Consider the following 26159-nt stretch of genomic DNA (forward strand, 5'->3'; position numbering starts at 1 on the left):
ATAGCATCAAAACTCATAAACTCCTCAAGAGAGAAAAAAGAGCTATCCCCTATCCACAAGTAAATCTTTTCCCAAACAGCTTTAGATGTTTGACACAAGAAGAATAAATGGTTCAAGGATTCCTCATGGCTCTCACATAGAACACAGTTTAGATCGAAGGCATTTTCAGACATACCTCTTCGCACCGGCAAGTCTTTCATAGGAAATCTGGAGATAAACATCCTCCACGCAAAAACTTTGATTTTTAACGGAATGTTCATCTTCCACATGGTATTCAATCTCCGGATAATGGAAGGATGCCAAGCCGAATCCTTCTGCTCAGCGATCAAAACAGACACGCTTGCAACCGTGAAGAGACCGTCTAGCTTCTGCTGTCACATGAAGGAATCATCTGCTGTAGGATCCAACCTGACCGTGTTAACCATGTCCTGGAGTTGCTGTCGCTGAGCCGCCGTGGCTCTTCCCACCGTGCTTTGAACCTGACATAGAACAGTGCCAAACAATTGATCCAGCTTCCAACATTGATTTCCATTCTCCCACACTACTAACTCAGCAACAGTAGAAAACTTTTTGGTTGAAAAATCAAACAAATCCGGAAAAGTGAAACGGAGCGATTGATTTCCCAACCAAATGTTTTGCCAAAACAGAATGCTATTGCCGTTGTTGACTATACATTGAACACACGTACTAAACCCTTCATCTAGAGCATCCTTCGTTATATCATTAGAGATAATGTCACGCCACCATATAGAATCATTTGAATTTACCGCATCCCCTACAGGCTGAAACACTTTTAACTTGATGTTATTATATCTCCACTGCATAAAGCTCTTCCATACCGACCTATCCTCCTTAAGGAACCTCCACTTCCATTTTAAAAGAAACGCTTTGTTAAATTCGCCAATGTCTCTAACGCCCAAGCCCCATTTTTCCTTTGGCTTACAAACCGTTTCCCACTTCACCCAATGTATGCTCCTTTTGCTTGCGTTCCCGCTCCACAAAAAATTACTTTGGATCCCTTTGATTTCTTTCAAGACTTTGACAGGGGCTTTATAAAACGAGAAAGTAAAAGAAGGTATAGCATTTAGCACCGCATTGATTAACGTCACCCTTCCGCCTATAGAAATATGCCTCCCCTTCCAAGATGCTAACCTCTTCTTAAAATTTTCAATCACTTTTTTCCACACCTTCTTATTTCTAGGACTCGCTCCCACCATTATTCCAAGAAAAAAGAACGGGGTATTGCCTCTCTTGCAAGCGAGGAAATTGGTTGGCGAATCCAAGAGCCAACTAACCACATTTACGCCCATAACATTACTTTTTGAGAATTGATTTTCAAACCGGAGATTAGCTCAAACCCTCTCAAGCTTCCCCGAAGATCACCGTGTCGTCCGCAAATTGGAGGATATCCACACCCTCGTCAACCCCGTACTTAAAAGGTTTGAAGTCTCCCATTTCAACCGAATTTCTAACCAAAGAAGTGAGACCTTCCATAGCTAAAACGAAGAGAAACGGAGATAAGGGATCTCCTTGACGCAACCTTTTTTGGACCTTAAGATCATTGGTGTCACTCCCGTTCACAAGAACGGACATATGACTCGAGAAAATGCAAGCATCCATCCACTTCACACCAAACCCCATTCTCAACATAACATCTCTTAGATAATTCCACGATAAAGAGTCGTAAGCTTTCTCGAAGTCAACCTTGAGGAGAAGACAACTTAACTTCTTACGCTTTGCCCAATCAAGGACCTCGTTAACCAACAAAACACCGTCCAACATATTTCTTCTAGGGACAAACGCATATTGATTACACGATACAAGATTTCCTATCACTCTTTTTAATCTTGCTGCCAGCATCTTGGATAATATTTTGTTAAAGCTCCCAACCAAGCAAATTGGCCTAAACTCGGATAAAACTTGTGGATTTTTGCTCTTAGGGATCAAAGCTATAAACGAAGATGTTACTGACTTCACTAGCTTGCCTTTGTGGAAAAAATCAGAACAGAACCAAAACAAATCATCCTTGAGGAGCATTCAGAAATTTTTAAACCATAACTTCATGATTTGACTCAAATCATTTTGTTCGTTTCTTGACCTTTTTGTGCCAAACCTCTAGCACTTACATAAATCATTTTTGTCAATTTTCCTAAAACAATAATTTACTTTGATGTGAGATCAAATCGATATTTTCACAAATCTTGAGAAAAACCCATGAGTGCGTTTCCTTTCACAAACACATCGCCTCTTTGTTTCAACCTTGTGAAAAACTTCCTAGAATGTTGATCTTGTAATATATAAGTTGTGTTGTGTGAGATTTTTTAGATAACCTTCGTCGTCTGTAACATTGAACCCGGAAATCATTGTTGTGGTACTCAACTCTAAGGATTAAGTTTGAGTGGTAGAACCAACGTACATTAGGGAAGCTAATGTTTTTTTGTTAAGTTTTGTTATGTGTATCAGGATAAAGAATCGTTTTGTGTCTATGGTATCTTGATTCGACTCATATTCATCTTTGAATCGAATAAAAAAGAGGTTTTTAAAAAATGTACCTTTTGATTTGAATCTCTTTGAAGTATGACTCGAATCAAATAAACTTTTCCCCTTCTGATTTGAATCATATCTCCCCTTGATTTGAATCAAACCCATTGAATTTCAAATCATTAATTGTGTAAAGTTTTACATTCCCCATTAACTTTTATCATTACAATTCACTTAAAACAATCATCGCATATTTTCTCACTCCACTTATTGTCGTTTTTAAAATTTCAAATTCATTTCTCTCAAAACACTCATTCATCTCACTCATAATAAACCTATTTCACCTTCAACCTCCTTTATCACCTTTCAATCATCCAACTATGGGAAGTTTAAGGAATTTGCATAAGAATCAAAAGGGAAAATGTCTAAGTTCTTAATTTATGTCTCATGAAATTTTTAAGCTGAAGAGGAAGAAAACAAGAGCTTACAGAGAATCATCTAGATCAAAGATCAAAATAGTTCCTCCGAGTTAATCTATTTCAATTTTGGTTTGCCATCTTCATCTGCTCAAGCCTTAGCTTCTCTTGTGCACAATGTTAATCATTTTATCCTTGAAATTAAATACAAAATGTACTCTGAATGGTTTATGAACAAAAAGCTTAAGCTTTGGTGTTTTATTACTAAAGAAGTTGAACTGACTCTCACTGGATTTCATGTAATAATTTGGCGATAAAAAAATTGTTGAATTTTCTAAATCTGAAAAAAATGCGTAATCCATACCAAGATAATCCATTCTACTCCAATGTTCATTATACAATTGATGATTTTCTATGCAGGATTCATGGTAATTTGGTGTCATTTCCCTCGGTGATTTCATGAACATTTAGGACTTGACTACAAAGGTTTAGAAGTTGATCAATCATAAGTCACACGCGGTAAGTGTGTTGAGTTCGTGGAGTCCATACCCAAATCTATTTCCTAAAATCATATGGAATTTTCTAATTTCCGTATTAGCCTTATGCAATGCGAAATGCGAATGCTCCACTAAGTTACTATGAAAAATTTGTATCTTAAGGTGTTGCTTGAAAATATGAGATGTCATATGCAAGTATACATGTATTTTAAAGTAGTAAGTGATTGAATAGTAAGGATGTCGAACCCACAGGGAGTGGAAAATAACTTAGATTGATTTGCAAAACCTTCTTTTATAAATGAGCATAAGCAAGAATAAAAATAGTTGATGATTGTCACATGTTCAGTAAATAATGATAAAAACAGTTTAATAAGAATAAAATGAATTCAATAATGGAGAGAATTTTGGGCAACGATCCATTAATATAAATTGTATATTGTGTCTACAAGATGTGTTATGTCGTGCCAAAAGAGGTCAGAAAGTGATCTTGTGGTGTATCTCTACAACATTAAAAACATAAACAGTAAATCAAGAGGACAAATTTCTAATCCTCGCTTTTAACTTTAATGCATGTCTAGTTTTATTCTGAATATCCTCTACGGCTGTAGCTCTTTATGTCTAAAGTAGCTAAGCTAGTGAATATTTCTATCCTATTATTTTTAATCACTTTTATCATGAAACCCACTTGTTGTTGTATCTCTCACAACAACAAGATTGTATCTTTTCCTAAGTTGATCATTCAAAGAAGAAGATTTATGACAGTTTGACAAATGATAAAGTAAAGCACTACACATCATTTAACACAAACAACTATGTCATATTAATTTCAAATTGCTCAATATAAAAGGGTTTACCTCATGATAAGCTTAGTACATACATCAATACTGGATCGTAAGCTAAACATTCTTAAACATATAATGAAAAAGAAATGAAAACATAAGAGTAACTTCTTCGTCTTCTTGTAATCCTCAATCAACAACAGACAACCTGTGTCACTCCAGATACTGGTAGCATACACTTGAGATGATGAGAAGATGAAGCTCCCCACCTTGTTCACCTCACTCACTTTGATCTAGGGTTTTTGTGTTGTCTTGGATCATGGGATTTTAGATATTCGTGAATTATGGACCAAAGGAATCAACAAGTTTCCCTCTAATTCCTCATTTTGGTACCATTGTAGAGTCAGGTACGATCAACATGTTGGATACAAAGTGTCCCGTGGTAGGCTAGTGATGCAGGTACGTATTTGGGCGGAAATGTCTTACACCAGTCCTTTGTAGTAGGTAGACAAGATGGGCGATATAGTGGGTGTACTATTGTGAAGAGTTTTTTCATCTAGCGCCTTGTTCTTATCTCTTCGTTATTTGATTCAAATGCATTCCATTTTGCAGATTGCTACCACTTAAGCCATAAAACTATGAATGTCCACTCTTTGTATCTTTTATTGCATATAGCTCTCCACTTTAAATTGGCGTTAAAGCGTCATTCCAGATTCCTCTTTCCAGGACTCATATGAAGTTATCTCTACACAAGTAACAAATGCATAAAAACTAACAAATGAGAGCAACTATTGCACTCTTTAAAATATACTTAAAAACAACAAAATGCAATAAATTAAGCTATTAAATAACTGAATTAAAAAGATAAATTCAAATGATAAGGTTTGTAATAACTCGCAAAATGTGAGTTATCACACCCTCGACTTGAATCATTACTTGTCCTCACATGATGCGACATATAATATCAGAAAGAAAATTTTTACTTCCCTCTATATCTTAATCTAGCAGCTCAATTCATATACACGCAAAATCTATCTAAGGGGACCACATCCAAAATTTGGCACAACTCAATCTTTTTACAAATTAGTCATGTTAGTGTGTGAGTGTGCGTGTGTGTGCTTCCTGACAGTGTCTGTTAGACCATAATTCTTCAGTTAAGATAGTCAGCCTAAATCCTAGTTTGATTATATTATCTTATGTTCCAATAATTTATTTTTTTCAGATTCAGATGGGGGGATTAATTATTTTGCTCTTCGCTTTTGGCTCATTTTGAACTTAAGGCTTCTTTCACTTGCATTATTATTATTGATAAGTTTTGTTAGATGATCCACCTTTTCACCTGACGCAATCTCACATGTAATGAGTCCAACTTGTTACTAATGGTTAAGACATCCAATGTTCCTCCAATTTGAGGTGTGGGGACTTGTTCTTCAAGTTTCAGGCACATGAATGTTATTTGTAACACTCATTAGAAATTTTCATTCTTTTGACAAACTTGTAGTTCCTTTGGATTGGTTGCTCTAGGTAAACAAACATATGTACAAGATGTATTTTATGCAGAGGCAACATGTGGAACTAGACGTTCCAGCTTGTGTTCCAGCACCTGACCTTAGTTTGTTAGCTAGAAGTCGAGCGTGATTGTTGTTCAACTAAATTTCTTGACAGAACTTGTTAAACAAGAGATTCAACATGTGATTATATAACATCTAGGTGTAAGGATTGGTTTTTGATTTGTCATGATGTTAAATCCTTCAGAAGATTGATTAGATTTGCTTTGAAGAAAGTTTTGGTTCAGATTTACTCAACAAAGAAGATTTATATGAAGAGAGTGAATTTGAATGTTCTGATGCAACATGTGGAACATGATGTTCCACCATGTGTAGAGCATCTCTCCATGGATAAGGATGTTGTTGTGAGCGCATGTTTTTCAGTTTAATGGAATGTGTTTTTCTGTTACTTGTGCAACAAGGGTTGTTGATTTTTTTAGCAATGTGTGATATGATTTGTTTGATTAGTTGAACGCGATCAAATAAAATTTTTGAGATCTAAATTTTAATTTTAATTTGAATCAAACCATATCTTTTGTTGTATTCTTTTTTGAACAAATTAAAAATAGAATTCAACTAAGTTTGGACGAGATATCAACTGATATCCAAAGGAGAAAACCCCTAAAGAAGCATTTCTATTTTAAGGTGACTCAAACCTCATGTTTGAGGTGTGCATGTGATGAAGATTCATTGTGTTATGGTTATGCTTTTGAGTCTTTGTTTGCGTTATCTCTATGCACCAATCTAGTGCCTCTATTCATATTTTAAGGCATAAAGTTTGGTTTGGTAGTTGAGTTGTAAAACTTTTCTCCAAGATATTAAGTCTATAAGCTTGAGAGCAAAGAGTGTGTGTTACTTGTATGCCATGTTATTGCTTCAATCACAGGTCATGGTAGTTGGTAGTTTAGTTTAGTTGTATATTCAACATAGAATCATTCTGATTATTGATGTTGATCACCAAGGATTAATGGTTAAGTGAAAGTGAGAGGGTTCTCATATTTAGGTGTTGAATAGAATGAAGCTTCACGGGTACTATTAGGAATGTGACCTTGAATTGGGAGAATTTATAGTAAGACCATTAGTCCTTCTTACTATTGGGAGTGAAATAGTTCTATAGTGAGTCCTAAGTAGAAAGTAACTAGGATTAGGAAGAGCCATTGAGTTTCATGGGAATGTTGTTCATATAAGACTAAGAGTACTATTTTGAAATAGTGATTTTCCTTTCTTGGGTAGAGTGCCCCCTAGATGTAGGTGTGATTTACACTGAACCAGGTTTTCACTTGTTGTGTTCTTTACTCCTTTTATGATTCATCATCTTGTATAGTTTCAAAAATCATATCTGGCTTGAAATATGGCTTGAAATAAGTTTATCATTCCGACATATCAAAAGAGTCTCAAGGCACTCCTAGAACAAAATTTATAGACACCGGAACAGCAAGCGTGACACATAAATTTATTGGTTTTGACTTCACCATTGAGTACAAACCCAGGAAGAAAACTCTCGTTGCAGATGCTTTATCTCGAATCTGTTTGGTAGCTTGGTGTGAACCTCACACCTAATTTATAAAGGATCTTCGTAGTGCTTTACAACAAGATCTTCATCTTAATGTTATGATACAATAGTGCCTAAATCACTCTATTTTGGACCCAAACTACTCAGAGAAGGCTTGTTATATTGGAAGAATCATTTGGTTATTCTCGCCTCCAGTTCCTTAATTCAACACATATTAGAGGAATTCCATTCTTCCCCTGTTGGCGGTCACTCTGGAATTACACTTACAATAGCTCACATAATTTAAATTTTTTCGTCTAAGATGCTCATAGATATCAAGTCATTTATTCAAAACTGTGTCGTGTGCTAACAAACTAAAATTCCCACATCTCTTCCAGCGGGACTGCTCCAACCTCTTTCGATTCCATTACAAATATGGGATGGTATTGCTATGGATTTCATCACCAGATTGCCGCCACATCATGATTTCACTGTGATCATAGTTGTCGTGGATAGGCTTATACAATATGCCCATTTTCCCTCTAAAATTTGATTATGATATAGTAAGTGGCTAAAGTTTTATGAACAATATGGTTAAACTTCATTGCAAGTCCCTTTCAATTGTGTTTAATTGCGACAAAGTTTTCACAAGCAACTTTTGGAAGCACTTATTCAAACTACATGGCACCATTCTTGCGATGCGTTCGATGTATCATCCTCAATCCGACAGGAAGACATAAGCTCTTAATAGATTCCTTAAGATGTATTTGTGTTACTTGACCTTTAATACGCCGAATCAGTGGTCCAAAGCTCTTTCTTGCGCCGAATTTTGGTATAACACATCATACCACGCCAGTGCTTCAATGACGCCTTTCAAGGCCCTTTATGGCAGTGACCCTCTAACTTTAATTTGTTGTATGGGCATTTCTGAAGATCCTTCAGACTTACAATCTCAATTGATTTAGAGAGAAGAATTACTTGAACAACTTCAAGCCAACTTGCACAAAGTACAACAAACAATGAAGTTGCAGGCTGATAAGAAGCGAAGGCATAATGAGTTCAAGACTAGGGACTTAGTTCTTGTGAAATTACAACTGTATAGGAAATCTTCTGCGGCCCTTTGCAAGCACCAGTAGTTCGGACTGCGTTACTTTGGTCTGTTTGTCATTATGACAAGAATCGGTACAGTTGTGTATCATTTGGAACTACCGGCAACAACAAAAATACATTTGGTGTTCCATGTTTTGCAACTAATAAAGGTGTTTCAGTGTCCAAACACAACACCATACTTGCCATTACCATTAACCATTTCGGAATTGAGACCTATTATGCAACCAACTATGTATTTGATACGAGAGTCATTCTTAGAGGTTCCACTCTTGTTCCACAGGTCCTTCTCAGCTAGATGGGCTTGAATAGATAAAGTTGACATGGAGTTGACGTACCATAATTTCAACCTTGATGACAAGGTTGTCTTCAATGGGTGAGGTATTGCAAGGCTTCCAAAGGTCCCCCATAACATGTTTAGTTAGAGAATGTGGTTGCACAAGAGAGAATAAAAGTTGTTATGGATTCGAAAATAGTGGAAGCGGACCAAATATTCTAGGAACAGGTTGAGAGAATATAAAACTAATTAGTGGAAATGAATAAGGTGTGATTGACTTTAATTAGTTTCTCTCCTCTCTTTTGTACCCATTGGTTGGGAAATCTTGAGAAATTTTCTTTACTTTAGTTGAGTTAAACATTGAATCACTAGCTCTCTAATTTTGCATTAGGAAAACTTCCATTATCAAATAATAAAGTGATTTCAAATTGCCCTTATTCTATTAAGTCATTACACCTTCTCTTCCATTTCCTTCTATTAAAATTTCTCTCCTCTTCTCGCTCTCATTTAAACCATACAGATCCTAAGCCGAGCTATAGCTTGGTCAAAGTTCTTTTTTCAGAATTTTGATATAACAAACTTCTAATTAAAAATATGCATCACAAATATAATTTTAATCAACGTGGATGATCAAATACAACAAACATTTGTGGTATCCGAAAAGTAATAAGCAAACATATACACAAGTGATGATAGGAGATTTGAGGCCCGTGACATGTTGTCATTTGTCTAACTTGTTGCATTGTCTCTTCTTTTTGTTTGCTCCAAAGTTGCATTATTCGATCATCTATCAAAAATAGACAACTGAAACGTACCTCTTTGTCTCTTTGCATATACATTTTTCCAATAATATAGTTTCACGTGACTAACACACAGACCCATGCAATCACATCACAACCCCAATCATAACAACAATCATACTCCAGAACAACTTGATGAACGGCCAAGATTGTGTCTCACTGCTACTCGCGTGATCGAATTGCATCGAATCAACGGCTAAAGGCATGTTCTCTTGGTCTGGACTACACATTATATCGTGTGGATGAGCACTGTACATTATAGCACGTAAAACCGCTGAAACTGTTGGTATATACAACGTCTTGTTCTTCCCCAACAGCCATGTTAGTGCCATCAGTTGACAGTCCCGGTTGAACATCTTCCTCTCCCGGTCACTTTCCTTGCTCTCTTTCTTGTGCACTTTTAACTGCACATTCATCAATTAATTAAATTTCAAAAACATGACACTCAAATATTGACACTAATAATAATTTTAAAAAATATATAAATTAAACGTAATCACATGTGTCTCTGTGTCTGTTTCTGATTCAGATACAGACACAGACGCACATTTTTTCAGAGGTGTCGATAGTGCCAGAGACGCTCTGATTGATTAATTTACCTTTTGCAATGTAGCAAGACAATTGGTGCAACCAGCGTAAGAAGAGTTACGGCAATTCTTCTCCAATTCACGAACCGCAGCAGTAGGAGGAGCTTTATGAGAACCAGACACATTACGAACCGTGGTAAAATCCGAAACATTAAAAGCTGTTGGACAATTTAATGAGCTTATCTGATGAAGCCTGATTCCACAAAAACATAAAACAGCATCACAGCTAGCATTTGGTGTGGGTATTATAATGTTTCTGTTTCGAAGCGAGTCTTGGAGTGAGTTAACACACTTCTGAGAATCATCCGGCATTCTCGGAAGGTCGATGGAATTTTCGGACTGTGGAGGGGAAATCTCTAAGGCTCTTCGCGCGTGAGCAGCGAAGAGCCAAGCAGCGAGGACGGGACAACAGCGGCTTCGGTCGAGGTTGTTGCCGCAAGCGACGTTTACGCCGCCAAAGAGTTCGTTGGAGAGGTCTAGTTTGCATATTGGGGATTGAGTTGGAGTGGGATATGAAGGGACTGTGTTTGAATGGGAAGGGTGTGATAATGATGTTAGGAAAATGAAGAAAGCTAGAAAGGAAGTTAATGATTGCATTTTTATCTTGCAATTATGTTGAGTTTGAATATTTGTGTTGAGAATGGAGTTGTGGAAGAGTTTGTTTGGTGTTGGTACATAAATGGGATTGGATAATAATATCCAATGGAAGTTGATATGGTTCACAAGTCACAAGGTTTTGAAACAGCTGAAGATCAAAAGTGTGTCAGAGAATTTGATAGCTCGTAGTGTCCTTTTCACTTTTCACTTTTTTAGGGTGAAAAATTGTTTGTTTTTCTTGTGTGTCATTGTGATTTCTTTTCGTCACATTTTGTTGTGGTTCGTATACAATATGAAGAAATGAAAAGATTGGTCCATGGGTGGACCACTAATTTTTGCTTTTAGATTCATCGCATTTTTACTATCATTTATTTATATTTATATAAGAAAATGGGTGAAATCTAGAATGATGGTTAGATTGAAAGAATTATCAAAGGTTTAAATTTATTAAAAATAAAATAAAAATATTTATCCTTTTTTACACACAATCATTACTCTATTTCTTTTATTCTAAATTCTCTTTAACTCATCAAAATTACACAGAAAATGTATGCTGTAAATAAAACATCTAGGATTTGTAAACTATTCTATACAAATTAAAAAAAAAAATCCATTTTATCCAAGTTGAAAGGGGCTTTTACCTTGATTTCAAATGCACAAAAAATGTCATAAAATTTTCACTTTAATCCTCAATTTTTAAATAACCGAGAAAAAATGTATAGTACATGACTTTGAACTCCAACAATTACAATTTTGTATTTATAAAAAAACATACAACTTTACTTATCAGTTATAAAAATAACCAAGAAAAAATATTATATATATATATATATATATATATATATATATATATATATATATATATATATTAAATTTTCATTGAAATACAATTTTTTTAATTAATTTTACATTATTTTATTATAAAACCTACAAGTACAATTTTGAAGAAGAGTCTTGAAACATCTTCATCATTATTCTTGTGAATCTTTGTGAAGATCAAATGCTGGAATATTTTTCATTTCTAATATTGTAGCATATTCCTAATGACTTCTCATTCAATTGATATGGATATATAAAATTAAAGAAAAGTTAGATAAGGAAACTAATTTTTCATGTATAAAGAAAGTAGATTAGGGATGGCAACGGGTCGGGTGCGAGTTTCACACTACCCAAATTCGTACCCGAAATCGGCACCCGAACCCAAACCCAAATGCTGTTCGGGTGACAAAATAACACCCACGCTCACACCCGGTGGGTTCGGGTTTTTTCACCCAAACCCTAACCCGCTGTAAAATAGATTTTTCCTACAATTTTCCACAAAGTATATATATATATATATATATATATATATATATATATATATATATATATATATATATTTATAAATATATATATATATATATAAATAAATATTTATATATATATATATATATATATATATATATATATAAATAAGCGGGTGTGATTTCGGGTTTCGGGTGCGGGTTTCACACAACCCAAACCCGCACCCGAAATTTCGGGTGGCACCCGAACCCAAACCCAGTCAACTCGGGTTCGGGTGCGGGTAGGCCCCGCGGGTTCGGGTCTTATTGCCATCCCTAAAGTAGATTATGTAAAAAGCACAAACCTTAAATAAAACTATTTTCTTATTTTGCAATCCATCATAAAGACTATTTTTATACTCCTTTAAGTTTTACATTTCTCATTCCTAATATTTTCATTACCAGTGTTTGTGATTCAAATTGTAGGTGGATGAAATATATAGTGTGACATCCGTATTCTTAATGGTTATCGTGACGATTTCACTTGAATCACTAACTTTACTTTTAGAATAATGTGATGGTAGTGTCAAGAGCGTTGATTATATATAAACACAATAAACTCGCTTATTTTCCCCCTTCAATTTAGTTAAAAACAGAGGTAAAGGTTTTTTTCTTTTAAAAATAAAAAATTATTTAAAATAGGGAGTTTTCCCTTTGGTTTTTTAAACCACTGAGGTAATATATTACTTTTACTGCAAAAAAATGGTGAACAGAAAAAAAATTGAATATAACATGTATTGTTTTCTTTTTCTATTTTTTTTCTCATTCACCAATTTCTTTCTGTGTTGTAATAATCAAATCAAGGACTATAAAAAAGTGTATTGTACATGAATTTGAACTCCAGCAATTACAAACAAACTTCGCTTTTTAGGTTCATTCAATAGTTAATGTTTCTAGTTTATATATATAGACCAAATACATTAACTATTGAATGAACCTTAAAAGTAAAATTTGCTTATAATTTATTACGAAGGGAGTATATATATTAAATTTGCATTTAAGGTACCTCATGACTCGCTCAATAGCTTGCCAGTGTTCGTTACTCGGTCTACTTGTAAATTTGCATAGCAATTCTACAACATATGTAATGTCGGTCTAGTCAATCAGTGGCATACTTAAGACTGCCAATGATGCTCGCATACTCTATTTGTCACCTACACTTACACCACTGTTCTTAAACAATTTCACACTTGGATCATATGGTGTGCACGCATGTTTATAATCAAAGTATTTATATTTCTTTAAGATCTTCTCCACATAGTGTGATTGATCCAAAGAAATTTCTTGCTCGGATCTCATGATCTTGATACCAAGAATCACACTTGCTTCTCCGGGATATTTCATATCAAAGTTGTTGCACAACAATGATTTCACATCATTAATAGTCTGAATGTTTGATCCAAATATGAGTAAATAGTCTACATAGAGACATATGATAGTGAAGATGCGATTCTCGAATTTGTAATAAACGCATTTGTCACTTTCATTCACTTTATACTCATTCAATATCATTAAGTTATCAAACTTTTCATGACATTATTTAGGCGCTTGTTTTAATCCATACAGAGACTTGTCTAACTTACAGACCTTATTTTCTTGTCCGTGTATCACAAACCCTTCCGGTTGATCCATATAGATTTCCTCTTTTAAGTCACCATTTAAAAAAACGTTTTAATATCCATTTGGTGTACTATTAAGTTATAAATAAGAGTTATTGAAATAAGCATCATAATGGATGTAATCCTGGTGACTGGAGAGAAGGTGTTGAAGAAATCTATATTTTCGCTTTGTCTAAAACCCTGGTCTACAAGGCGAACCTTGTATTTATCAATTGTTCCATAAGGTTTTAGTTTCTTTTTAAAAACTCATTTACAACTAATTGGTTTGCAACCAGGAGGCAAGTCTACTAAGTGTCAGATCCTTTTAGATTCTAGAGATTATATCTCATTATTGATAGTTTCTTGCCATTAATCTGCATCCAGAGATGACAAGACTTCTTGAAGATTTATTGGATCTTCTTCTACATTATAAGCTGCATAATCAGACCCATAGTATTTTGGAACTCTTACTCTTTTACTTTGTCGAAGTTTTGTTTCTACATTGTTGCTGCTTTCTGTGCTTCTTATCACAAGAATGTGACTCGATTGAGTGCCCCCACTATTTCTCGATTTGAAGGGAAATTTGTATTCATAGAAATTACCATCATTTGATTCTATGATTGCTTTTGCATTTAGGTCATAAAACCTATATGCCTTACTGTTTGCTGCATATCTAATGAATACACATTCATATGCTCTACTAGCGAGTTTAACTCGTTCCGGATCCGAATTTATGACATAAGCCAGACACCCCCAAGTTCTCAATAAGACAATATTGGTTGTCTTTTCTTTAATCACTAGTGCAGCAAAGACTTTTTACATCGGGCGAAAAACACATTTTACATCGGTTCTGGGACCGATGTAAATCCAAGTGATGTAGTAAATTAAAGACATTTTACATCGGGCTACAACCCGATGTGAAAAATACATCTACCACATCGGTTGACAGCAAAGTCTAATGTGAAAAAAACAATTTTATTTTATTAAAATTAAATGATGGTTTTAACGTCGATTGAGTGTAAGGACCGATGTAATATGTACATATTACATCGGTGGCAAGACTGGCCCATCATAATATGTATATTTTAACATCTGTGATTTGCTTGGACCGATGTAATATGTTTGTTATTTTTTAAAAAAAATATTAAACTATTTGTATTGATTCCCCGTAATTATTTTTGGTACCTAATTTTTCGCTATTTTCCAGCATCACACAAACCATATTTATGTCGCTATTTTTCATATTTTTCCTACATCACAAAAACCACATGTAGGTCGCTATTTTCGTATTTTTCTAACCAACATGTTAATAAGCACATATATACTCTTCAAAATGAACAATTGATTTACAAAATTAGTACTATACTATTTAACCATGTTCCATCTACTAAAATATAACATTTGACTTCATCAATATTCACACCTCTTTCTTTAGTTTTGGATTAAGGTCTCCTCTTCATTTATCTATAAATATTATAAATAAATAAAAAATTAGATACGGAAACAAGAAATTTCAATAAGTTTGTATATGAAATTCGAAAACAAGAAATCTGCAAATAAACATGAACTACATTCAAAGATAATGTATATTACGATAACAATGTGGCATGTAGATACTTTAGTATTCATGTACCTGATTCTTGTTCTAAAGAGCCTTTAACATTTCAACATATCCACTGTCTACATCTGCAGCTACATGGAAATCCAAATAAATCAATCAGAATGGATACTAATATCAATAAAATTACAACTGCCCATATAATTTACTCCAAATAGATTCTAGAAGAACTAGTAAAACCATAAAATGCTTGCCTGAATAGTCAGAGAAATAACTAGCTAAGAATGATGTTGTTTGTGAAAGATAAGAAGCAGCATCACTCAGAGCCGGCACAGATGAAAATATATTAGGAATCAAACCATCATTTGTCAAACGATCTTCCTGTGTTTGTAAAAGATGTAAAAGATAAGATTAATTATTTTTTATGAAATAACTCGTATTAGTTTTAATCATATCAATTATAAAAGGTAGAAATACTAAAACTAAGTTAAACTACAATGTAGTAGCAAATTAAAAAAACAAGCATTTGAAGCAAACTACCATTAACAGCATGATCCATTATAAACAAGTAAAAATCCCCCTCTGCGTGAATAATAAGGTGCGGACTTCAAGAAACCATGCATATCAGTAGAAAGAAATTGATCACAAGCTGAAAAGGCTTAAGTGCACTAGAAAAATATCTCTTACATACCATTTTTAGCTGGAAGGATGGATGTGGCTAGGCAATAGGAAGCTCTTGGTAATTAACACTTATTTTGTTTTAGTTACTCTTTAGGTAATAAAAGACATATAAAAATAAGTGTTTAGTGTTTAAAGTTCCATATAAAAGACATATAACCTACGAGAATGGAAAATACTTTGCATAATCATCTACTTCCATGCCTCATGTTATGAAATACTCCATTATATCATGATTTCATTTAACAATTAGTGGAATATGTCACGTAAAGTTGCTTACAAACTTGACAGTCACCGATCACCATAATGCCTACATTTAAGGATCACATTGAAACTTCATCCATTATAAAGCACTGCTCTATTCCTAAAATATGTCCAATTGAAACAAAAAATTTGAAGGAATTGAAGAAGTCCGACTGTAAGGACTCTGATCCTAAACTAAACTGATAAGGAAACTCAAGGAGTTACTAGCAAAGCAAAGGGTTCCTCTATGATATGCTTAGTGTTTTAAGATCATTATTCATCCACTTTTGTTTTAAAATTAGTTTGAAAACATAATTCAACCAATCAAAGACATCAATACTCAAAATTGAAGCTAGAATACACCAGCTCTATTTGCTCACTTCATAAATAGATCTCAAAGAAGCTTACAACTAAGGAACTTACCGAAACTGTGAAACAAAGCCGACCGTCATGAAATAGAAGCTGACATTTTGTCATCGTAGTCCTTCAGCGAGTATCCACTTCCGAAAGAAACTTTACTAGTGGTATCAAATGTTTGTGTGTCATCGATGGATACTATAGGTTGAACCTAACAGGAGCAACTTGTCCTAAAACTAATAAACCATAGCTTTAAAAGAGCACTGCAACCTCCTTGCTTCACACTTAAATCTATAACAATGATTCCACCTTCATCCTTAAAAGCAACTGAAAAAAAGCCAAGACATAACACACGACGGTTAACATCATAAAACACATTATAATCTAAAAGTGTTGTAAATTGATGACCCATGGAAAAAGCATCTATGCAATGCTTGGAAGTTAAGCATGAAGCAACCATTGAGAGAAGTAAAAATTGGTGTAAAATAAAACAACCAACAAGCTACAATTCCACAAATGTTTTATCAATTACTTAGTTTCAGAGAAATCCCAATTTAAACATCACTATGGGGTTTCACTCGAGACGCACAATTCAATCTAATTTGTGCACTTAGTTTCAGACGAATAACAATTTAAACATCATTATGGGGTCTCACTTTACCAAACAAAAAGGCGAAGGTTGGCACTTACCGCCGTGGAAACCTACCTAGATATGAAATTAGGATAGTTTTGAAGGAAGTGTCACAATTCATGTGTCGTAGATCCCATTTTTTCTTGTAGTGGTTAGTGATAGTAACATTACTGATGTCATCAACAAGCATCTGAAACGAAAAAACGAAAACGAAGTGAAAAACTAAAGAAATTGATAGTGAAGATGAGAATCACGGATCTTATACCTTGTCAAGACCGACGGGAACTAACGAGGTTTTGACGATGTTTGTGATGGTATGCTACAACTGGAATCGTTCATTCACTGAGAAAGAGTTTTAGAAAAACGATTGTTATTAGAGAACAAGAATGCGTGAGAGAGAGAGAGAGAGATATGTTACCGTTTTAGATGCGAACGTCTTTGCCAGATTGTCGTTCGCCGGAGATGTCAGGGGTTTGATTAACAAGCGCCGTTGCGATGAGTTTGTGTGCGTCTAGGGCTTTCCACTGATTCACTCTGCTAGTATACTTTGTTTTTCACTTGACCTACCTTACTCCCTTAGTTTCACATCGGTTGGTGCCAAGGCCCGATGTAACGGCCACTTATAACAAAATTTCATTTATTTACAATTGTGTCACCGTGTTTTTTTTTCATTTTATTTACAATCTTGCCATTGTGTTATGCATTTTTCATTTTTTCATATGTTTTTCATATCATTGGAAATAAATGTCTGATGTAAAATATTTTAACAAATATTTCTCACATCATATATTTAGATACCTGATGTAAAATCCATTAAGCAAATGTCATATTTTTAGTAGTGAATATATCATAAGGAGATATATTACTCTTTGACTTGGGAACTCTATTCAGGACATAACAATCAATCAATAGAATTTCCCCCCACCAGTGAGGTGCAGCACTAGAATTCGTCATAATTGCAACAACAAGTTCAGTAAGAATTCTATTCTTTCTTCCTGCTTTACCATTCATTTCAGGAGAATATGGAGCAGTCGTTTCATGTAAAATTTTATGTTGTTTAAAAATAATTAAATAAACTAGAATCATACAGATTACCTATCACTACAAATTCTTACTGAATCATTTTCAAATTCTTTACAAAGTTTTTAAACTTATCAATTTCATTCACAAAAATATCATTCTTTGCGATGATGGTGTATAAAGCTACCCCAATAAACTGACTAAATCTTGCCTTATTTAGAAGAAGAAGAAGAAAAAAACATATACATGATTCTTTATAATCTCTGGAGTATACATGACATCCTTCAAGATTAAAGTCTTTTCATAGGTGGCCATGGTCCACTTCTCCAATATCGACAACATAAGTGGTGTGGGCATCTTCCAACAACACTTTCTTATCTTTACTATTCGTGTATGTTTTAAACGTAACACGATCATAACAAACATGACGAGAGACATCAATGTTTATCCATCAACCATCAGATCCATCAACCATGTTGATTTCAATGATAATAGTAATAAATTGTCCATTAGCCAGGTTAACTTGTGCATTACGGGCTACACCAGGTTCAAGCCTGCTTCTACATCTCTTAGCCATATGACTTAGTTTTCCACAGTTGAAACAAAGGGAAAACAACGTCATTTCTTTGAGGTGGTGGTTGTTGTCTAGTTGGAGCAATTGTGGCCATAAAAGGGTTCCCATTCTTAATTCGGTTCACAATATTGCGGTTCTAATTCTTTAACGATTTTCCATATGGCTTCAGAACCACACCGAATTTCTTTTTGTTGTTTAAAACAACAAAAACTTTTCTATTTAATCATGTCTCTGATATTCTTCTTTAATGAGAATAATCAGTCTCTCAATTAAAAAATATTTTATTTTGTAACAAAACATAATTCTTAAAAACTTTCAAACTAGGGGCAGTTTGTCAATAATAAAAGAAATTCAAATTGCTTATAAATACATACCTTCAATGATGATCTTATGAGCAATCTTTTTAAGTTTGTGACTTTGGGTTTCTGCATACCTTTCAACTATCATCTGATACTTCACGTAGCTGCTAAAATCATTCTTCTGTTCTCCAGCTTCTTCAATGTCATACTTGTTTTTCAGATCCTCTTAAACATATTTTGAAGTATCACAGTTACTCTAATAGTCATACAGATCATTTGTGATTTCCATTCAGAATGTTATAACCATTCTTTCTATAAGGTGATTTCTTTCGTAAGCTGTAAATTGTTCTCTTTAATCTGTGCAGCAGATTTAGCTTCAACATTATTACGTGTTCCTTTTAATCATCAGATTTCTTACCATTAGTTTGTTCGGTTGATCCAAAAGGAGCAACAAAATATCTTTGAACAAAATGTTAGCTATCTTTTTCAACATTAAGAAGAAAATCATCATTTGCTGCCAACATTTGAAGTGACGTCTCTCAAACATGAACAGTTTGTCAAAGAAAGTATCCGCAGAAGTACCAATAATTTCTTCAGTATCCATGGCAATTCGAAACGTCTTAAAATTGTTGGATCATGATTTTAACAAGTTTTTCACCGAAGAAATTACCGGGTCGAGTCGCGGATCGGTACGCTTTATTTAAGACGTTTCGCGGTACTACCAAAATTATGCAAAGCATCTCTTAATAACCACGACGCCTCCATGATAAAACAGCCAAGTTCTATACTATACAATTACTACTTTCACGGTAGATAATCGGTCTAGAAATATACCCTCAGATGGTACTAAGACCATTCTTAGTATCTGGTATAACGACCAGTCGTAGTAATTTCTCAAACCAAGAGAAATCTCAATAATTCTCTAAAGAGAATCCAAGAAAAAATATACTTGATAATTTCTCAACTCAAACTAGGAGAAATTAACATTATTCTCTAAGGAGATTCAAGAAAGTACTCGAAAAGTTCAACGAGTAGAAAGAAAGGAGGAGAAGTTGGCGCTTCAACAATTCGAAAGACGCAGAGTTATGAGAGTGAGGAAGGAAAAACTCAAAATAAGTTTTTTGTGTATTTTGGAATGAAACAAGTGACTTCCTTATATAATAAAGTAAACTAGCCGAGATTTCTAATCTAAGCAATGTGGGACTAAGGAATTTTTTCAACTAACACACAATGTGGGACTTGACTTAAGAACTTTTTCAATTCATCTCCTTATTTTGGAATATTGACATAATGTTCCAACAATATTGAAAAACAATTTAATAAATACAATGTTTACTTTTCAACAGGAGTTTAAGACAGTATTTCACAATGACCTCAAAGCCATAATGCTAGTGTGAACTTGTTAGCTAGGACCATAAAGAAGGATGAAACAACTTAACAGAATGTATATTATGTCACTGAGAAAATTTGGCATAAAAGACATAACTATTATCAAGGATATAGAATGGGATGCAAATAAAAATACCATGTAGTTACATTTGAAAAAATGTGAAATATTGAATGTTCTTTAGCCAATACATCCTTATATTAGAATGAATGCAGAAATCAACATAAGAAAGTGTATGGTTAGTACCTTTCTAATACAAAAGCACAGGAATAACTTTCATGGTAAAACAAAGAAGACATCTTTCATATTATTTAATTTTTTGCTTCATGAACAAATCATAATCTACTAGCCAGTTTATATACTCCAAGAAGAAAAATACCAAAACACCAAAAAGGGAAATACCAAAAAATTAACAGATGGGTTGAAACTTTAATATTGTCATTAACATCATCCTTCTTCCTCTTATAAGCTTTCAATTTTATCCCAGTCGTTGAAACATATGTAACAAACTCCCCGCCGAACTCATTTTTATCAATCGCGGTTGTCAATGTAAACCTAGCAACGATGAATGAATTGTTACTGTCACAAATGAATACTAATAATTCTGATCTTCAACTGTCATAAATGTATACGAAACACCACTGCGGTAATTTACTATAAATCCTGTTACTCATTAGCAAAAATTGATTCATGAGCTACATACAAATTCATGGCTGCAACTAAATAAATGGTTAGAACATATTATAACTACATACAAATTCATGGCTTCCACTGAAAGGATAAAGACGTGGAGTTTGCTAAAGTGAATAAAAGGAAGAACGTATTATTCCAATGCAGGTGTTTCCTGCACTTTAGAAAGTATTTTCATTAGTTTTATGACTCAGAATATAAGAAACAAATAGATTAGTTTATGACTCTAAGTATATCATAAGTGAAGATTGAGAGATCAAATGTTACTTTCTTTGTCGTAAGTATTCAACAAAGTGAGGTTCTTGGAAAACAATTGAATGATATTCTTTTGTTGCAATGACAACTATCTTATCCAAAAGGGAATGCCATTCTGGTTTTGGTGACACAGGAGGATACATTCTGTGTTCCTGGGTAGCTGCAGGGAAACGCTGAAGTGTTCTAAAGCACAAATGCTCTTCTCCGAATGATTGTTTGATAACTTCACCTTGAACTGTTACACAAAATGAGCCGTGAATAGTATCTGGTGGCTGAGATAATATATCAAGATGAGTAGGACATCCCCCTCTTCCAACAGTCCATCCTCTGTCGTGGAACATCGCGAGCTTAACACCGAACTCAAGTCAGTTCCCACCTTAATAAAGAATCAGGTATCATCTTAAGATCCTATAGGGCACTAATGATTTAGTTCGCTGTATTGTGAGACTTCTCATCACCAAAAGCCAAATCAAAGATCTGCAAAAGTGTTGCATCAACCACACACTCCACATCAACCGCGCATGCCACGCTCCACTGCCAAAGCGTTGCATTTCCTCACGCAAGGCCAGACCACCGCCAACATCCCCTGTAGGTCCGACCCTCCTCTCTGCCGCCTATATTTTCTGTAAGTTGATAGTGTATTTGTGAGAAGAAGCAGAGCCATCCTTGTACAATTAGAAGTCCAATTATATTTCATCATTTAGATATATCATGATATACCAACATCTTCATCACAGAGTTAATGAGGGTCACTTGTATTCTGATGGACAATTCATACCCCATCCAAGAGGGAAACTAATTTTTCAAAGAATTCATACTTACTTGAACATAATAATTGGACCATAAATGAATTCAATGATAAAACATTTAAGAGTGAAGATTCATTTTGATCACTCACAAAAATTACATAACTTAAATTAATCCTTCACAAAAAACAGACAAAATATAATCTCTTACAAAATTTAACCGGACCATTTTAGTTCTTTTGTTAATATTTTTTTCAAACCGATTTTTTCCTACTTTTAAACCATGACTAGACCGCCAAGTTGGATTTTATTTTTTTCTTCATTTTTTAAATACTTAATATTGATTTTTTATTTTAATTTCAATTTTATTTTTAAATATTAGTAACAAATGTCACATCGTATGCCTTTACCACTAGACTAATGAACATTAGTAACAAATAATTCTCATGATTTATAGTAATATTAAACAATTCTGAATTTAAAACAAAAAATATAAAATTTATACCCATGAGATCACAAACCCAAGTGCCTTCAAATTAAATGGTAGTCAATTTATTATTAATATGAAAAGTAATCTAAGTGGGGGAGGGCTGAATGAATTAGATTAACCGATATTAGTGAAACTTTCTCGAGTATGCATATTAGCAATGTTGTTCTTATTTTTCCAAAACTGTTATGAATTTTAAAGCATTGAAAATAAATACAGAAAAATAAAGAACACCAAGATATATCTTGTTCCTATTTCCGAACAAGGATACTCCAGTCCCCTCACACCCTGTGAGAGATTTCACTATGTCAGATACGTTACATTCAGTGCACTTGACTCTCTGAACTATCTTACACAATCACAAAGGCATCACATTTTGATTTTACAACACACAAGAGAAAGCAAATAACTCTCACTTGAATACAATGATCACTTTCACTTAGTGAACAATACAAAATTTGAATAATATATTTGTACGAAGATGCTGCACTTGTATCAAATTCTATATAGAGAATAATCTTTTCTTACAATGATCAACTCAAATGAATATAAGTTAGATTGTTCATAAATTTTTCTCATATATGATGTAAAAATTATGCAGAAAAATTTCACTAATTTTTTTTTTAATGATGAATACTTACTTAATAATTTAGAATAAACATTTACTTATTTCAAATAACACAAATAAATATTTGCTTATTTCAAATAGACTTAATTATAATTTTGGTTCCCCTATTTTACTTGATTCACGAAATTGACCCTTATTATAAATTATTGATAGTAGGTGTATTTTTTTATTTATAATCCAACCATTATAATAAATAAAAGTTTAAATTAGTTTTTTATAACGAATTTAGTGACGGTTTTTGGATTTGCTTTTTTTATTGAATAGATGGTAAAAGGCCAAAAGAAAAGAGATTATAAAGCGATTAACCGAAGAACAATGATTTTCAACAAATCACCCTAAAAAAGATGATTAATAAAGGGCGGACAAACATAAAAAATACACAAATTGTTATGTAAATCTATGTCATTCTTTGTTAAACTATTTGCACAAAAATTTGCTTCTCTATCCACATTCTTTAGAAGAATTTTCTTGTCTTGAGGGAAAAACGATTTTATCTTGATGATGAGACTCCGCCTAAGACTACAACCTGAGTCCTTGGATTGTATTGCATTCACTACTTAGGAGTCAATATAGATTTCAATTGCGTAAAAACCCAACATTGTAGTAAGTTTTAAATCCTCATAAACTCCCCATAATTTTGCTACATACGCATTACAAAATCCAATTCTCTTTGGGAAACTTATTAATCACTCCCATTCATTTCCTCTGACAAGACCTCAACACCCTACTCTTCCCTTTAAGTCTTTAACCCTTTCAGTATTCAGTTTAACCCAACTAAAGGAGGATATTTCCATCAGACTAACTTAACTTCTTTTTGTTGATGCACGATGATGTTTGATGCTAACTTTGCACTTCCATAGTCACTCACCATCCTCCTTATCTGACTCTTTAGAAAATATGATCTATTAAAATTATCATCATAGATCTCTTTATTGAACATTCACTTTTCTAACCGTTTCAATGACATATTCTAAGTTAAACTATGAATATTCATCTTCTGCGATAATATTAGTGACAAATTATAGATTTTGTTATGAGTATATTCATATTTAGCGAATATTTTAGTGACAGGTTCTTGAATTATCTATGAATATTCATCTTCTGCAATAATTTTAGTGATAGATTCTAATTTTACTATGAGGTTTTATTTTCTGCGATTGTTTTTTGACACAGTCTGAATTCACCTATGAATATTCATCTTCTTTGACGATTTTAGTGGCAGATTATGAAGTTTAGTTATGAATTAGTGACATAAACTTTAGGGAGACTAATATATATATATAAAAAAAATAGTGGAAATTTCATATATTAAAACGGGCTATAAATATATTTCAATTCAAAAAAATTAAAAGGGAGATTTTAAAATTGTAGAATTGGGCTTAGATGTAAAGGTCTAAAGTAGATTCTTCCATTCTATTGTCAGAGAGATATAAGGACCCAAATTGTAACAACGGTTTATGGCAAATTGCAACTTTAAAGTTCATTTTATCTCCATTAATCAAAATTAGATTTCATGCTCTCATTTGGGCCTACACCCTTCCAAACACGTAAACTATACAAAAATATTCTGAACTCTATCAAATTAAAAACAATTTCTTAAATATAAAATATATAACTTTCGACATACTAAATTATTAAAAGTTAAAAAAGTTAAGTATGAATATTCACACGAGAAATTTTATTTTGCAAAATAAAATTCATCAATATAAATCGATTTTATTGATGAATTTTCTGTTATTATAAATCAATTTTATTTACTGTGAATTTTTTATTGAATCTTTTTAAAATGAAAGTTTTGGTTTAACTATATATATTGCAAGTTTTATAAATGGAATGTTAAAAGAGAATTATTTTTTTGAAAAATAAGTTGACTTATAATGACCGACAAAATTCGCCATTAGAAATCAATTTTTCTATATTATCATATATTCAAGATTTATTGGATAAAAATTAATCTATATTGACAAATTTTATCTTTTACTATGAAACTATTTTATTAAAAAAATTATAAAAAAAATTCTCATATGAATATTCATGCCAAATCTTTTGTCTTTATAAACTTTTAATTTGAAATAATTTTTTCCTAGACCATTGATATTAAAGATGATAAAATAAAGGGTATTTTGGATAATTTATATTTTCTAGGGTAAAGGTATAATTGTGAGGAAATTATTTTAAGATCACAAGTCTTATTAATTACATTTTATTTTTTAGATATATTTGGCGTAATTTATTTCTTCTTATTAGGTTCTTATTGTCAATTTTATCAACAAGGAAAAAGTTCTTATTGCTAATATACAATGATTAACTTTTAAAGGTTCGTTTCCCACATTAACGAGGAAGAAAAGATTATTACGTGGTTTTCTTTTAGACATACTTTGAGAATGTAACGACAAGGATACACTTTTTAGCATCACTAACAAAATGTCAAAGATGAATTTAAATGAAAAACGTTAGCTCTCTATAGCTGTTTTTTTGAAATAAATGTGACTTTTTTTTAAACCAAAAGAAATTCAATAAAATCAAAAAAAGGGGGAAGTACAAGATCACAAGGGGAGACCAAATTAAAATTCCTTGACGAAGAAGTCTAAGTCTAGGGGTACTCTCCTTGTCAAGCAAGAAGCCCCTAACAATACCATTAATAACATGAGAAAACCAAGAAAAAAAATCTAGATTTAAGGCCTAAATTAGCCAAGAAATCAGCACAAAAATTGACTTCCTTATAAATATGGGTGATCATGAAATCAATAGTAATCGTGTAAGATCGACATCTAAGCCAACGAGATTTGATATTCCAAGACACCAGGTTAGTGTTAGAAAAAGCATTAACTACAAGCATACAATCAGATTCCAACCAAAGTTTATTCCACCCAAACTCTTTGGCTTTCTCGATAGCCATCATAACGACACAAAACTCCGCATACTCCGCGTTTCCTTCACCTAAGAAATCACAGAAGCTGCCATGATGATCACCTTTGTGACTTTGAGTTCAATATTGAAACCAATTTTGTGTGGGCGGTAATGGAAACTAAGAAGATGAGAAAAAGAATAAGAGAGATGAAAACTAGCAATCATATACTTTTTTAAACGGGAAATATATAATATA

The 26159-nt window shown here is 33.3% G+C and overlaps 2 protein-coding genes and 1 long non-coding RNA gene across 3 annotated transcripts; all 3 read right to left on the bottom strand.

Annotated features, from left to right (window-relative positions):
• Positions 1 to 9092: 9092 nt before the first annotated feature.
• LOC131648087 (uncharacterized GPI-anchored protein At4g28100-like) lies at positions 9093 to 10721 on the bottom strand. The gene is made up of 2 exons (XM_058917879.1): positions 9996 to 10721; positions 9093 to 9800 (listed from the first exon to the last, which is right to left on the bottom strand). The coding sequence occupies exons 1-2, from the start codon at positions 10578 to 10580 to the stop codon at positions 9483 to 9485; spliced, it is 903 nt and encodes a 300-aa protein (XP_058773862.1). The 5' UTR covers positions 10581 to 10721; the 3' UTR covers positions 9093 to 9482.
• Positions 10722 to 15323: 4602 nt separating this feature from the next.
• On the bottom strand, positions 15324 to 17131 carry LOC131648088 (uncharacterized). The gene is made up of 3 exons (XR_009298042.1): positions 17043 to 17131; positions 16403 to 16663; positions 15324 to 15439 (listed from the first exon to the last, which is right to left on the bottom strand). It is a non-coding gene; the product is annotated as an uncharacterized LOC131648088 (long non-coding RNA).
• A 4069-nt stretch (positions 17132 to 21200) lies between these two features.
• LOC131651190 (phosphoenolpyruvate carboxylase-like) lies at positions 21201 to 21533 on the bottom strand. Its single transcript, XM_058920859.1, has one exon. It carries the CDS (start codon positions 21531 to 21533, stop codon positions 21201 to 21203), a length of 333 nt encoding a protein of 110 aa, XP_058776842.1.
• Positions 21534 to 26159: the final 4626 nt, after the last annotated feature.

This window comes from Vicia villosa, linkage group LG2 (assembly GCF_029867415.1).
Source record: "Vicia villosa cultivar HV-30 ecotype Madison, WI linkage group LG2, Vvil1.0, whole genome shotgun sequence".
Classification (NCBI taxonomy): domain Eukaryota; kingdom Viridiplantae; phylum Streptophyta; class Magnoliopsida; order Fabales; family Fabaceae; genus Vicia; species Vicia villosa.

What these genes read in the sequence shown, in the direction of transcription:
- LOC131651190 (XM_058920859.1), bottom strand. Translation starts at nt 21,533, where the DNA reads ATGTTCCACGACAGAGGATGGACTGTTGGAAGAGGGGGATGTCCTACT.
- LOC131648087 (XM_058917879.1), bottom strand. Translation starts at nt 10,580, where the DNA reads ATGCAATCATTAACTTCCTTTCTAGCTTTCTTCATTTTCCTAACATCA. An exon ending in GTCTTGCTACATTGCAAAAG is followed by an intron (nt 9,801 to 9,995) that starts GTAAATTAATCA and finishes ATGAATGTGCAG; the next exon opens with TTAAAAGTGCACAAGAAAGA.